Source organism: Pseudonaja textilis, chromosome 1 (genome assembly GCF_049901715.1).
Source record: "Pseudonaja textilis isolate UNSWEBS1 chromosome 1, rPseTex1.2, whole genome shotgun sequence".
NCBI lineage: Eukaryota > Metazoa > Chordata > Lepidosauria > Squamata > Elapidae > Pseudonaja > Pseudonaja textilis.
Window position 1 is genome coordinate 233,067,657 of NC_141990.1, and position 15,293 is coordinate 233,082,949.

Consider the following 15,293-nt stretch of genomic DNA (forward strand, 5'->3'; position numbering starts at 1 on the left):
CAAGACATGGTCCATAGTGGACAATTAGACAAAACATTTTAAATAGTAACTAATCTTCTCTCTTCATCTCCTAATGTTTTTTTTTTCATTACTAGCTTACAATAAAGAGCAACACTTTATATGATAGTTATCAATATTACTTCTGATACTCTATTTTCAGATGGGCTATTTTACTATTCCCAAAGGAGGTTTAGAGCAGCCCATGAGATCCATTATATGGTGCCTCTCAGGCTGCAAGACTCAATGTGTTCCTGCTTCTGTTGAATGCAGGGTTTTTCTTTAGTTATGCCTGTCAACTATTATTGGATGTATGTATCCAAAGATTTTTAAATGATACCTTTAAAACAATGAGTGAAATTTGGTACTTTATATAAATGTTGACAGCAAAGGTCCAGTAATTGCTGCTTTAAAGAATGGGCTGTTTGGAATAGAAGACTTTGTAGGGGTGTGTGTATTGTGTGTGTGTGTGTGTGTGTGTGTGTTTGTACAGAGGTGTGCATGGAAATAAAAACACGTTTTAGTCTCCTCTTTCTGCTGTTTTTCACTTGCAATATTTTTGTCCAGTTTCATTCAGACTGATATTTAGACTGGAAGCCAGAAATTCCAAAGACACTGCTCTAATGAAATGTATTTATTATAAGTATTAGGAAAGTCTTTAATAATGATAGAACAGCAGCTAATGCAAACTCTATGCTTTAAGATCTCTCTTTGTTGCACAGTCCCAAGGCTCAAATCTTGCATCCATTTCATTCTGTGAGAAGTAGCTCATACTTGCTTGTGGTTATTGTAATGGACCATCCTGGCCTCTGGCCCTTTGTTTTTGGCTTTCCCTGATCTTGTCCTCTCACACACACATTAATTGGAAGGTTGTTGAGAAAGGAGTGATAGGCAGAGGAATGTTACCAATACCCTTCTGTTTTTTCACTGGAAACGATCTCCTGCCCAAGCTACTTTTCTCTCAAATAGCAAAATAGAGAAGAAGAAAAAAAATGGAGGAGAAAGAAAGCTAAATAAATGAGAGAGACAGGAAAAAGTGGAACAGAAAGATTTGAATGAGTTTATATGGGTGACAGGTATGGTGGGTGAGTTAGTGAAGTTACTGTGCTTGTTTAATTATTTTACTTTATCTGTACCAATCTTTTGAATAATGATGTTTTGTATATAATTTTGTCTAATTGGTGGCACATATAGATGAAGTATATAAAGCAGTCTATAAACAGAGACCTGTAGGATAATTCCATGTTCTACCCACTTTTAATGCCAATCCTTTGACATAAGTCTGATATGCCTTGCAACATGTGAAGGCACTATGACAAAAGATGTTTTGGGGGACTCTGTGGACAGGTGATCAGCTGAAGCTGATTGGTTGACTGGTTGTTGTGGAGATGATTGTTAGATAGTTCCCAAGACTTAGGAAAGAGATAGTGGGAGGGTTGTGGGGAATTGACAAGGGAATTGATGGAGAAAAAAGGCAGGTAGTAACATTTGAGTGATGATGGGCAGAGGGAGACTTGACAGGAAAGTGGACTGGATTATACACAGAAAAGGCAGAATTAATATTTGAAACCAATTCTGCTGCATGGCACTCAAAATTCAACCATGATGCCAAGTCTTTGTATCCTCAGTATCCTGGTTTCTGGAAGGTGCTATTGAATGCCATGTCAAGGAATTACAAAGTACCACAGCCCTGCCAAGTCCTGGGATCAATGACAATGTGTCTACCTGGTATATATGGTCTATGGTTACAATGTAACCATTTTTGTCCAAGTTATTCTTATTCTCTTTTGCTTGGTTGCAAGCAGTGCCTTTTTAAAAAAAATCTTGAACTGGGTAGCCTTAAAAATATTAATTTAAATAAATGAATGAATAATATAGCTGCAGAAATTATCAGGAAGCTTACACTGAAATTTACAAAGAAGTTTTGAGAAGAATCTTTATGCAAGGCAAAGCTCAAACAAACTAAATACACATGTGAGCATTTTTTCTTGGAATATCTTGCTTCCTTACAATTTTGCAGGCTATTTTTTGGAACTTGAGATAGAGATTCCCCCCCCCCGCCCCAGCCATGTTGAGAGTGGCAACCTTGCACTGCCTAAACGACAAATGTAAAGTGCATTAAATCATCTAATTAAAATAATGGTTATTAAAATGATTATCCTTTTGGCTTTACCATGTTCCATCTTCAGTATTTCAAGCAAAGCCAAAGAATACATGCAGAATAATTTCTTTAACGTGTGCCTGGAATTTTTAGATTTCCAAAACCATTATCAGTATGAAAAATAAAATCTTTACTCACCATGAGATAGTCATAATTGTTCCAGAAAACAGCAAGTTCCATTTCCTTCCGCTTGGATATTAAACGGATATTGTGCCCAAATGGTGCAATCTGAATTCCATTTCTAGTATATGGCAATTGGATTTTACTAGGGACAAACATAGACATTTAGACACTTTGTGGAATTGTAAAAGTTCATCTTCAAATCAAATGATGTAAACTTTATTGGCATTCATATTCAAATGTCACTATATTTTCATTCTCTAATGAGGTAAAATGAGCAGTGAACTTCCCAATATGTCTGAAGCTAAAACCCAGTGGCAGTCCTAGCCAAGAGAGTCTGGGTGAAGGATGCTGAGAGATGTCCTTCAAAAACATCTGAAACATTCACGGGTCTTAAAGTGGAAATATGGGATCTTGCAGGAAATTGCAAGTTGTAGTCATATGACATTAATGGGCCAGAGGGCTTTACTTAATGACTGCTGTGAATGGACAAACTGCTGTCATAAATTGGGTATAATTACATGAGTTTTTTTTTCATTTTACAACTGTGTCATTTAATGGTGAAGTTGCTGGTCCTGATTGTGGTTGGCTTAAGTGAGGACTCCTCTATTATCATGTGTGGGATATGCCATTGGACAATGATAAAGTTATGGCTTTCAGGCCATTTGCAACTCACAACCACCTAGAGGCCTCAGAACGGCACATACAATATGTATACAGTATCTATATCTGTATCTGTATCTCTGTTTGTACCCCTCTCTCTCTCTTTCTCCTGCATGCTTTTTATCAAGTGGGATCTATTCCATGACCCTTCAGTGGATAGAAAATAGCTAAAAAGATGATAAATGATTACACACACACACACACACACACACATACACACACATGTTTTACAAAAAGATTCAGAAAATCAGCTCTGTGGAGAAGACACGATGTATTTGGATTACATTATAAAAGCTACATACATATATATTTTATGATGCAGTGTTGGCAATTTTATTATCCATTGGCAACATGTACAAAAACATTCTTGTTACTCATAGGTAGTTAGCGAAAACTGATACAACATGAGAAATAGGATGCATCTTCCACTGAAAGTGTACACAGTGTGGATGCCCTTCTCAGCATCAGTTACAGCTTCCCAGCACTTTAATGATGATTCATGACAAGCACATTATTTTAAAGCTGAAGCTCAAGGGCACAACTTCATATAAGATGGTGGCCATACTCCTTCAACTTTATAGAAGAACCTTTAGTTTGCAGCAGAACAAAAACCGCTTTTTTACTGGATGCTTACCCATAATCCTTGACTGATATGCCACTTTTGTCAACGATAATAGTATTCGGTCCTGCTTGAATGATAATTCTTTCAATTGTTTTGTTCAGACCCCGACGGAACTGTATGTTGAAGTCCGGAGCGGTTTCATCACAGACGGTAGCAAAGACATAATTACAAGTCCCCGAGAAATCGTACAGGTAATTGTCAAAGGTTGAGAAGTGGCCAGTGCTCCAGGTGGAACAAGAACCCTTATCCAGAGCTTAAAGAAAGAAAATAGTAATATAATGAGATTCTATGGAGCTTTAGAAATCCAACTAGTTATTTAGATACTGTTTTCACTCTCATTTACAGCTGTCTTTTAAATTTCTTTTGTTTGTTTCTCATCTCAGATTCAAGTCCATGATCCACCACATGCAAAGGCAAAATGCCCAGGCACTTTGTCCTGGTGAAATTTTACTGAGGTTTTCCACATAAATGACAAAGCCCCTCCCAATATTTTTAGAATAATCCTTTCAAGGATGGAAATCATCCAAAAATTTGGAGGGCTGAATACCTTGACGTTTGTATAAAGAAGCAAGTTAAGCTTGAATATTACAGATAAGGATGGTGATAAGGGAAACAAGAACAGAAAGGCCCAAGAAATATCCCTGAATATACACTCTAATCTAATACCAATAAATAGTATACCCAAGGATAATAACACACACAACACAATACAACATAACATAACATATGACCTTAAAAGGGACAAGCAAAAAGTCATCTATTTAAGTATAAAGGAAGGGAGATGATAACATTGTAGGAACTGAAGAAAGTGTAGTTGATTACTACAGGATTAAGTGCATGAGCAGAGCAATGGGTTGATGAAGGCTGAGTAAAAGGAATGGTTAAAGAACAAAACTGTAGTCTTTTTTTTTTTACAATTAAAATTAATTTTAACAAAATGTAAAAAAACAACAGTCCCACAACCCAATCCTTAAATAATGGAAAAAGAATTGTTCTTAGAATGGGGGAGACTGTATATGCTGTAGCTGATCTTAATTGTTACTCAAAAGCAATGAAATACTGGTCTTACAGAAATGGAAACAGAAATACCTGAGTGATGTCCATCTAAACTTCTCTGCCCTTCTGAATGGGTCTCTGCAAAAACAGAAAAAGAAGAAGTATGGATTGTGTTTGCACATATCTGTATGAATTTCCTACGTTTCATGTCAGCAGAAAGGAAAGACTTTCTTCCATTTGATGCTCTCCAGATGGATCAGGAAATTTTGGGACTTGTCATCCAAGTCATTGGGAACAGAGCTGGTTTAGAGAAAAGTTGGGTCACAACAGCAACTGAATGTTCATGATGACTATGTGATTTGCAACTAGTTTTCACTCAGTCTAATTCCCTGAAATATCCCTGAATATACACTATAATCTAATACCAATAAATAGTATACCCAAGGATAATAACACACACAACACAATACAACATAACATAACATATCCTGAAACTGAAGTTTCAGAAGTTATTTAAGAAAGAAAATTGGCAGAAAAGAAAGACTGACGAATATAAATGTTAGTAATCATTCTAATATAAAACGGAGCTTAATTTAGGAAAAGAATTTTCAAGGTTCCACCCTACCATGTCTGCTTAACCTCATTATATCACTTTGTGGCTCTTCATCACCAAGGTAAATACAGAGAGTTAAAAAGCCACCACAAGATTATACTGTGGGAAAGAGTAATTGTTGCACAACTAAATTTTACACGATATTGATTTAAACATATAACTGCATGGGATGGACTGATGCAGTGGAAAATTATATCTTGCCATTCAGGGACTAGAAAAATCTAATTTTCCTGTTGGCTCATTCAAATATTTTAAGAGACACAAGAATGGAACAATAAGAAATAGCATGCCACATATTTTCCTCATCATGGTGTTTTAGAAGAAAAAACCCTGAATCTACTAAGATTTCCGTGTTGTGAAAGACACATTATTTATTAATTTATAAATGCATTAAGATGCTGCAACCCCAGGTCTGGATTTGTTTATTTTCAAAAATATTTGCCCATTAAAGTGGATTAACCATGGATATATTTAGAACACAACAGTTGTTTTCCTGTGCTACTGGGCATAACTTGATATTTTGTTCCAGTTACCATGTCTGTATAAGTGTTTGAGGAAGATATTTCAATTTTCAAGTACTTCCCTATGGTTAAGTCAGGTATTAAATCACAATAGGTATTGTGACATAGTTTATATATTACATATATAACTTCCTTGAGAATGAAAATAATGAGCATTTTATATTTATGTCCTGGGATTTTCATTCATGAAGTTTTTCTGAAAGTGGTTTAAAATCTAATATGGAGTTTTATTGTTGACCATATTGACATTGAAACATGTTACAATTTCAAGAACAAATGGGACCTGGCTTGGTTTGGTTTTTGAAGAATGTCAAACCTTAGAAAGCAATAGAGCTTGTTAAAGACCATTTGATACCACCATAATGAGACCCTTTCAAAATGCCTAGTTCTATATGTTATTTTCTAACTTTTCAAGACTTGATTAGGAAGTTATGGACTCATAGCTCCAGTCTCATCCTATTGAACAATGTTTTTCAGCCTCATCAACTTTAGGATGCATAGAACAACTTCCATGATTCTCTAGCCTGCATGAAGAATTCTGGAAGTTGATATCTGGATGGGAAATGTTCAGAGTTGAAGTCCAATTTAAAGTTGCTGAAATTGAGAAAAACTGCATAGAACAAAACAGATAGACAAATTTTGCCTACTTTACTTCTGGAAATATTGATAGAGATATGAGAGGATTGTGGGGCTAATGATTAAAAAATAAATGTATAATAAATGTGTAAGTTATGTGTTCTTGCAGATGACTTGGTATTGTTCCCTTTAAAGGGAATTGCAATATTAATGGACAGATTTAAAGAATTTGTGCTTTAGTAGGTTTTAAGATTAATAAACAGAAGATGAAGAAGTTAATAAAAATATGAAAATAGAAGATCAACCAGCTGATGAGTCAAAGCTTTTAAATTTGAGAAGAAGATAAAACATTTGTGTATCATTATGACAACTATGAGCTATATATTATTTCAAAATAATTATGTTAAGATGTAGGGTGGAGTTAAAATATATGTCACGAGAGAGGAAATTACAATTGTCATTGCTGGGGAGAATTTTGTGATAAAAATGAATGCCTTACCTAGAATGAAATTTTTGTTTCAGACAATACTTGTTTTGACAACTAATGCACCCTTTAAACAGTAGCAGAATGATACATCTACATTTGTGTGGCAGGGGGAAAATCACAAGAAATATATTACAAGATGCTAGGAATGAGAAGTATTGGATCTACCTGATTTGAATTTTTATTTTGCAGGTTGCTGTTTGTTTACAACTGTGAAATAGAATTAGGACATGACCTGAGATTTGGTGGCATGGATATTTATGGTGATAAGTCAATATGGATTTTAAAAACCATTATGTTAGATGAGCCATATTGAAAATATAAAAAAAAAATACAAATCCTGATTGGGCCTGAAAGCACCTCTGTGGCTGTCAGCACAAAAAGCATATTTCTGACAAGAAATAATAAGCAAACACAAATGGTTAATTGATTGGGAGATACTGGGATTTTCTCAAGGGGAATGTAAAATAAAACCAAGAAAAGAACTAGCATCAGAAGGATGTAAATGTCAATATTTCTCTTGTTTACAATTGTTAGAAAGATTAAAAGTTGGCAAAATCATTTATGGTTTTGATCACCATAAGGCTGAGTTTGAAATAGAATTGTGTACAAATGATCAACATGTAATGTCTAAAATGTATACTTTTTATTGAATTATGAAACAGAAGAAGTAGGAGTGAAAGACTATGATAAAAAGGACAAAAAATGGTTATAATATAAGATGGAACAATGGGAAAATATGTAGCTGAGAGGATTGAAGTTTACATTATGTTATAACCTTGAAAAGGATTTTTATAAGATGTCTAGAAAATCAATGACCCTGTCATTATTTCAGAGATAATACTTTAACAGATTCCTCAACATTATCAACTTGGCACATTTTCTAGTGTACTGGAAAAGTTCTTAAAAATTAAGGGAGATTTTCAGAGATCTTCTTGAAAATAGTCCATATTGAATGTTGCATAGTGCAGTCAAACATCAGGAGTTAACTATAAAAAAATGTTTTGTGACACAGTCACATGATTTGGATGCTTGACAACTGACCCACATTTATGATGGTTGCAATGTTCCAGCATCATGTGACCATCTTTTGTGATCTTCTGGCAAGCAAAGTTAATGGGGAAGCCAGATTCACTTAACAACCATGTTACTAATTTAACAACTAATTTCAGCAGTGATTTGCTTAACAAATGGAGCAAGAAAAGTTGTAAAACAGGGCAAAACTCACTTAACAAATTTCTCATTTAGCCACGTAAATTTTGAGCTCAATTGTGGTCATAAGTTGAGGACTACCTGTAGCTTCAAGTGATCATTCTGATCTTATTTCAAATTTCTTCCTGTCAAATACTTTGTGATCTCAAGCTGAGGCTGTTGTAGCAAAATGCAACCCCATTTAGTGGAAGGAGACAATTCTGTATATCATAAAGACATTTTCCACCTCAAGAACTGAAGCAAGAAAAAAGCCACTAAGATCGACAACAAATCATATACTGTCAGTCAAAATGTACATTATATTACATTTTGTAATGTAAAATTGTAAACACATAATTAGAAACTTTCAGTATGGAAACAAAAGGTAGACTAGTAGCCAAGAAAAATAAAACAGGATGACTGTTTTGTTCAGGATAGGCCTGAAACAGTTAGTTATTGCAGATAAATGCAGTTATTGTTGCCATTTGAAGGCAAAGGCAAGGTTTTCTCAGTAGAGGGCAATGATTTTAGTAGGTTTGCTGTATAACATAATAAGAAGCAGAGATGCTTCAGGTACAGAAATGTTATGAAACTAAACACAGATGAAGAAACCACAATGTATGTCCCCGTGAGTGACATGAGGCCACAGACAGTTCACATGTTGGAATCTTTCACCTTTACTGTTGCCACTCCAGATAAGAATAAATATTTTACATGAGAAAAATATACTGATATATAAGTACAAAAGTTGATTTATAATGATAAATGTTATTGAATATTTCCACAAGATTTTTAAGAAAAGAGCAATCTGGTGTGGGAATGGGCTTGCTTTCCACAAAGGATTCAGGACCTAAGAAATCTATTCTGGGTTAAGTAATTGCCTAAGAAAGCAAGTGATAATTGGAAGATAGAAGAATGAAATTTTAGGGACAGATTGATTTTAGGCTTTTCACAAAAGGCTTTCTTTCAGTGATGGGAACAATTTTATCTTTAGAAGTTGCTCAGCAGATATTAAGGTATTCAGAACTGTCCTGATATAGGACCAAGAAAAACTATAGATTAGGCCTATACAACTGGTAAATTAAAAATAATCACAGAATAATAGCTCCTTGCCAATAGCTATTCGGTGGCTAGTGGAATGGTGGCATAGATAGAGTAGTCATGAGTGATGCTCAGCAATGTGCCCTTTTGGTGTGACGTCTGTGGCAGAACCTTTATGGTGCTGGTGACATTTGGTGGTGGTGGTTTTATTGAGCTTTCAAAAAATGCTGGGGTGAGGCACATGGCTGCTTTACAGGGTTGTGTGTTGTCCACGGTCTGTCTGTTATGGAAAGTTGCCTGCTATGGAAAGTTGCTAAAATTGCCTAGCCAATCAAGGTTAAAGCAAAGTAAACAGAGCTTCATAGCAGCAGACAGTATTCCTGAAGGCATCTAGACATAGTTTCATGTGAAAGATAATTTCAGAGAGCATAATTGTTCTGTTAAGGCAATTGAATGGCTCAAATATAAAACCAGAGATAATTCTGCAGCCATTTCCTGTATTTGACTAATGGTAGCTACAACAGGTCTTTGTGGGGACAATTGTGTGCCACGATGATGCCACCAAATCTCTTTGCTGATCAATTGGTGTGTTTTAAAGCTGATCTAGAAACTGATATAAATGTGATTTTTGAATCAATCTACATAAATTTCCAGAGCTTGGCTTGTTTTCGGCTGACTGCTGCAACTGATTACTGACCAAGCTTTAGCAGAAATATTCAGTCCTGTCCAAGATGCTGAACAGTCAATATCCCAGTAGAGAAGCAGAAAATAGGTATTATGTTACATGTTAAAGTCAAGCAAACAATCTAATAGCAGAGAAGTGTCTATCACAATGAATTTAGTCCACTGCATGGAAAAAGTTTGTATAGGGCCTCACAAAGAAATTGGAACCCTAAATATAAGGCTTAAAGAACACTGTCAGTCCCAAATATAAACACACAATTAGAAAGAAACTTTCAGTATGGAGTAATTGAAACAAAAACATCAGTAGCCAAGAAAAATAGAATAGATTGTACCTGGAGAGACCTGAAACAGTTGAACAAATGAAATGTGATGATAGCCTTTTGCAACTTCCAGTTCTTGATGCTGCCAGTTGTTTTGAGTAACTGTACTATGATTAAGACTGCATCAAACCAACTTGGTTTATTAGACCATATGAGCTTTTTCTTTTTAAAGAGTATCTTTTGGTATTTCTAGACCCCTAGCTATTTTAAACAAAACTGCATTTTTACAATATTTGGAAGTGTTGGCTTAGGAGGAATGTGGCTAGCAACAAAGTTGAAACTTGCACAAAACCAAATGCAAACTATTAAAGTTGAAAGGGTTCAAATAAAAGGCTATGGGTGAGTCTAAATCTAGAGGAAATAGAAACTATTTTAAGCAATCAACACTGCACTGAATTGCAGATATTGGTGGGCATTATGCCATGAGCTATGTAGTACTGTACAGTGCTTGCAGAGTACAGGGCCATGAATTTAATAGTGGTTTGCAACTCTTTAAAGCAGCTGCATCCTTTCCTGGGATTGTATGGATCTATGCTGAGTCAAAGATCTAATCTACAGCAATTTGTGGTTTTAGCTAGAAGATCTGTCCTCAATGAAAAGAACTAATCATATTAATGTCAGGGAGCCTGAAAGAGAACAGAAGCTGTCTTTCCTATAAATCATGCATTACAAGAGACATTTTATTACTTGACCTCACCCCTTTCTTTGTCCTGCAAATTCTTGTGATAGTGATGCTCATTCCTAAAGGCTTGCTGGAAAGACCAGATACATTTTAGGTCAACTATGTGTAATAGATGTGAATGATACAATAACATTAAACATTGCCAACTGCAGCCTGCAAAAAGTAATTTTTATAGCTGAAGAAATGATAATTATGAGAATGGGCTACTAAATTTATTGAAAATACTAGATTATATGTATCTGATCTATTTTATGAATACATGGATTTTTTTTTCAAATATCTATTTTTCTTCAGAGAAAGAAGTACACTTTTTTTTGCAGATAAGGTTAACCTTACTCATATTACTATCTGACCTCACTGTCTACAAGCCAAAGAGTAAGCAGAAAAAGTGGCTTTTAAGTGTATTCTTTGCTTTTTTAAGTTACAGAATATTCGCATCCATTCTCCTTTATATAGGGTTATGAAGTCTGATCATGGAAACAAACCAGTATAGTTGATTTGAAGGAAATTTATGCCTCAAATGCAAAAACAGAAGTTGCCTACAAATTGAAACACAATAACCATCCTGGAATGTGTATGTTTTGCCAGATTTGCTGTTCGGAATAGATTATTGGAACCAATAACTGTATAGATACTATGTCAGATTTCCTGATCCTTTATTGCCAAAACATATAAGCCACATGCAGCTGATTTCAGAGAAGCAGCAATTTTCACATACAAAAAATACTCCAGATAAGCTGGCTAAGAAACTAGAAATGTACAATCGTGCAACCAATGGATTGCAAATCCCAAATAATATTGTCCTGTGTAATTTGAAATGATTGAGACAGAAGTGGTCCTTTCTTTGTGTAAATAGCAGACTCTAACTTGGATGAATGTTAAGCATACTTCTAGATCAGGGGTGTCAAACTCACATTGTCCCAGTAGCATCATGTGACATATTGGGACTTTTTTCTCCTTCACTAAACTGGGTGTGGGCATGGCCAGCACATGATGCATCTGGTCTGTGGGCCGGGAGATTGACAGCCCTGTTCTAGATTTTTAAAGACCTTGTCAGTACTCTAGAAATAAACAATGATACAAACCTACAGTTTATGGTAAACTATTACTATCTACTGAGGGTGCTAAGAAAAAAAAATCATTAGGAAAATGTATTTAAAAATGCATGAAGACATAGATCTCATGTGACAGCACTTAATCCAAATTAAGTGCCCCCAGAGAAAAACAACTGCTGGTAACAACAAAATCATGCAGCATTCTAAAAAAACATGACCTATCAAGAGACAATGTATGGGACGTACACTGGGAGCTAGAGAGTTTTTTAGGGTAGGAATGCCAGTTATGTCAATGTCCCACTATTAACTAGCAACAAGCCTTAATGCCAGGTGTGCAATAAACTATCAGAAAATCGTAGAAAGAAGCAGTTGGTTTAAACTGCAGTGGCTATGAGAACTGACTACCTGGTTACATTGAGAAAATGGCAATCAATGATTTTAAGTAGTTTCATTTAAGTACGCAGTCAAGATTCTTATTTAGCAATGTCATATTTAGCATTTGGGTGGTTTCTGACATATTCCTGCAAGGAAACTGATAGCCTGATTGCTTTCCAAAGGCAGGGAAGGGGTTACTGACATGCAAGGAAGGTTGCTGATCATTGACCAGATAGCCAATGCTTTGCTGCAGTATCAGTATAGATGGCAGTCTAGATGAACTATCTAGCCCAGACAAAAGAGAACCTAGAAGGTAGGGGGGAAAAACAGTACAACACAAGAATCCAGCAGCACTCTACTATATCCTGCTAAAATTAGTAGCAGGAGTGGTCTGCAGTTTGGTGTCAGGTACCTCGTACCTTGCTGAATAGGTATTCAATCATGTTTACTGGTTTTCACCATCAAAGTGAACTTTGTATTCCTCTGAGACCAAAGATCTTCTCACTGAATGAGCAAGTGTGGGTCTCTGCAACGTATAACAACTCTTGGACTGCACCAGTTGTTACCATAAATTCATTTCTGATTTTGAAGCTCTATCATTGACTTGGTTTATTATGGCTTTGCTTTTCAATCAAATTCCAAATCTCCAAACAAAGCTTTGGTCAAACAAAATACACCTTCATTTCTTTGTAATCCTACCTGCCCTTATTGGGAATACAGATTAATGTGTTTGATTTCAGTTTGGGAGCCTTGCTATTCCAACCTCCTCTTGAGTTTCTCCATAACAATTTCCCCTCTGCATACCATGCCAGACAGATGTTGCTAACTAACTAAAGGTAGCTTGTAGCCATCAAGAACTTCTTTCTGGTAAGGTAGCCTTTACTGGAGGAGAAGTGCTACTTTATAGAAATCATGCCTGACCACAAGATTATAGACCACGTTTAGACCTCTCACAAGCTTAATTAGTGTTCAGACAGATACAATTCTTTGATTATCTTCCAAAGCAATATCCTATGTGGTACACAGAACTTGGTAACAATCAATGAAACTTTTAAATAAACATATATTCTAAATAAACACAGGCATGACTACAGATTAGACTGTGAGGTTTAAATCAAAGCTTTATTGCACATTGCTTCATAGAGCACTTTTACTGGTTCATTTAATTCAATAATTATGTGGTATTTTTGAATGGATCATTAGATGTTATAAACCATGCAAAATAAATAAATATAGAATTTTCAGAGTGAAATGACTAACATATTTAAACAACCAAATCTATGTTTGAAATGCTTTTTATGACCTTAGAACCAATTATAACTGCATGAGGAGGAAGAGATGAAAAAGAACAAACATCAAGAATTCAAACAGGAATCTTGTCCTAAGAACGATATCTGCTGCCAAATTAGGTACGATCAGTGGTTTACCAGGGTTAAGGATAACCATGATTCTCCAAAAATATGGGCTGCAAAAATATGACCAATGCCATTTACAATTCAAGTGCCACAGACCCATAACAATACCAAAAGAAATCCCAAGAGACAGAAGGGAGGTGGTGAAACTCAATATGCTCAATAATTCGGAAGACTAATTTAAATTCCATAAACTTACCGAATAAGTGTTCTGAATGTTCCAAATGGCTCTGATCTGAGAAATAAGTAAAACAAATGATTTATGAAACAGTTCCCATACAACAAGCCCTGGAGACAAAATATGAAACCTTTTCATAGTAGTCAAAGGAGCTATTTATGCAATTCTGTATGAAATATCAGCAACTATTAACCAAGCAGATTAATTCCAAAGATAATATATCTGCAGTTCTGGGGGAAAAGGTTTTCACTGCAAAAGGAATGCCCATTCATTCTTGGAGTGCACAATGTGGCCCTTTGGATTGACTGTTGAAGGCAGTGATTTGCTCATAAAAATTTAACAGGACAAATTTAACTGACAAATTTGAATGGAAGATTTTTATAATCATTCCAGAAGCATATCTTTGATAAATTCTCAACATCAAAAGAAGGTTAAATTGTTCTGAATAGTCAAGAACATGCATGTTATTTCAGGTTTTATATATTAGAAAGGTTATTGCCTGTTTCTCAGTGGCATGAAAAGCCAAGGGAAAATAATTTCCCAAAATTGAAAAGAGCAAAATCCTGGAACATTACAGTCCAGTTGTTCAACATTGCCTCAATAGATTTACACAGACTACCTTTTTTCACATAGCATTGACTGACAGACAGGCAGTCAAACTGACTGACTGACTGACTTGAGGTTGACACTTGGGTCGTTCATCTGAAAGTGTCCAAGGAAAATGGATTTGTGGCCATTCCATGACCTTACCATTAGAATGGTTGAATGGAACTCTGTTGCACTGCCTCCTCTACTTGAACATTTTGACTTCTGATGTTAAGAACAGGACAGCTGAAAAGAACCCCCTTGCACCTCTTTATGGGATAGCTGCTGCTGTTTGGCTTACCTGAGCTGTGCATGATGTTGCAGAGGAGAACCAGAAACACCCAAATCATAGTGACGAGTCCTTTCCCCCTCCCCACCCCTCTTGGCTAAAAATGGACAGTTCTGCTGCTGCCACTTTCTAGCTTCAGGTCTTCAAGCTTGGATGTTTTATATGGAGCAATGCAAGTCCCTCCCTTCTTCCTATGCTCTTCCTGAGAGGACCACAGCTGGGCAAAGTGGAGTGGCCGCCAAACAGGATATTCTCTTTATCAGGCTCAGCACACTGAAATGCTGTTTAGAAAAAGAGGAGGAAAAATAACCTCTTTCACTTTATTATCTTATTTACTGTAACCTGGGTGGATAGATCTGGCTTATAACCTCTTACTCAAACCCATTTAATTGTATTTACCATAAAAGTGTAGATCTGAGTCCTGAAGAAATAGAGGTCCATTTAGTCATTGAAACTGATAGCAGCTGATAAAGCTGGGCCATTGTATATCCTTTCCATAGTAGCTTGCCATATATTCATTAATTCATCCATTTTTTCCTTGTTTCTACGTCAGTCTGAATATTTCCTTGAAGACCAGCAAAAGAATTTTCAGAAGAAGGTATTTTTTCACAATATATGCATTTATATATCTCATTATATATCTCGATTACTCGTTTATATCAGCAGTTTCATACCTTATGAGCTGAGAACTGTGTGCATTACCAGCTGCGTAATCCAAGAAATGTGAA

The 15,293-nt window shown here is 35.7% G+C and overlaps 1 protein-coding gene across 1 annotated transcript in view; it reads right to left on the reverse strand.

Annotated features, from left to right (window-relative positions):
• The window catches only part of MUC6 (mucin 6, oligomeric mucus/gel-forming), a 51,817-nt gene extending 37,191 nt beyond the window's left edge, over positions 1–14,626 (reverse strand). Inside the window, exons 1-5 of the mRNA XM_087928965.1 lie at positions 14,578–14,626; positions 13,713–13,748; positions 4,653–4,697; positions 3,576–3,816; positions 2,297–2,423 (exon numbers count right to left, since the gene is read on the reverse strand). Of these exons, the coding sequence (XP_087785091.1) occupies positions 2,297–2,423; positions 3,576–3,816; positions 4,653–4,697; positions 13,713–13,748; positions 14,578–14,626 (498 nt within the window). The remainder of the gene's footprint in view (positions 1–2,296; positions 2,424–3,575; positions 3,817–4,652; positions 4,698–13,712; positions 13,749–14,577) is intronic.
• Positions 14,627–15,293: the final 667 nt, after the last annotated feature.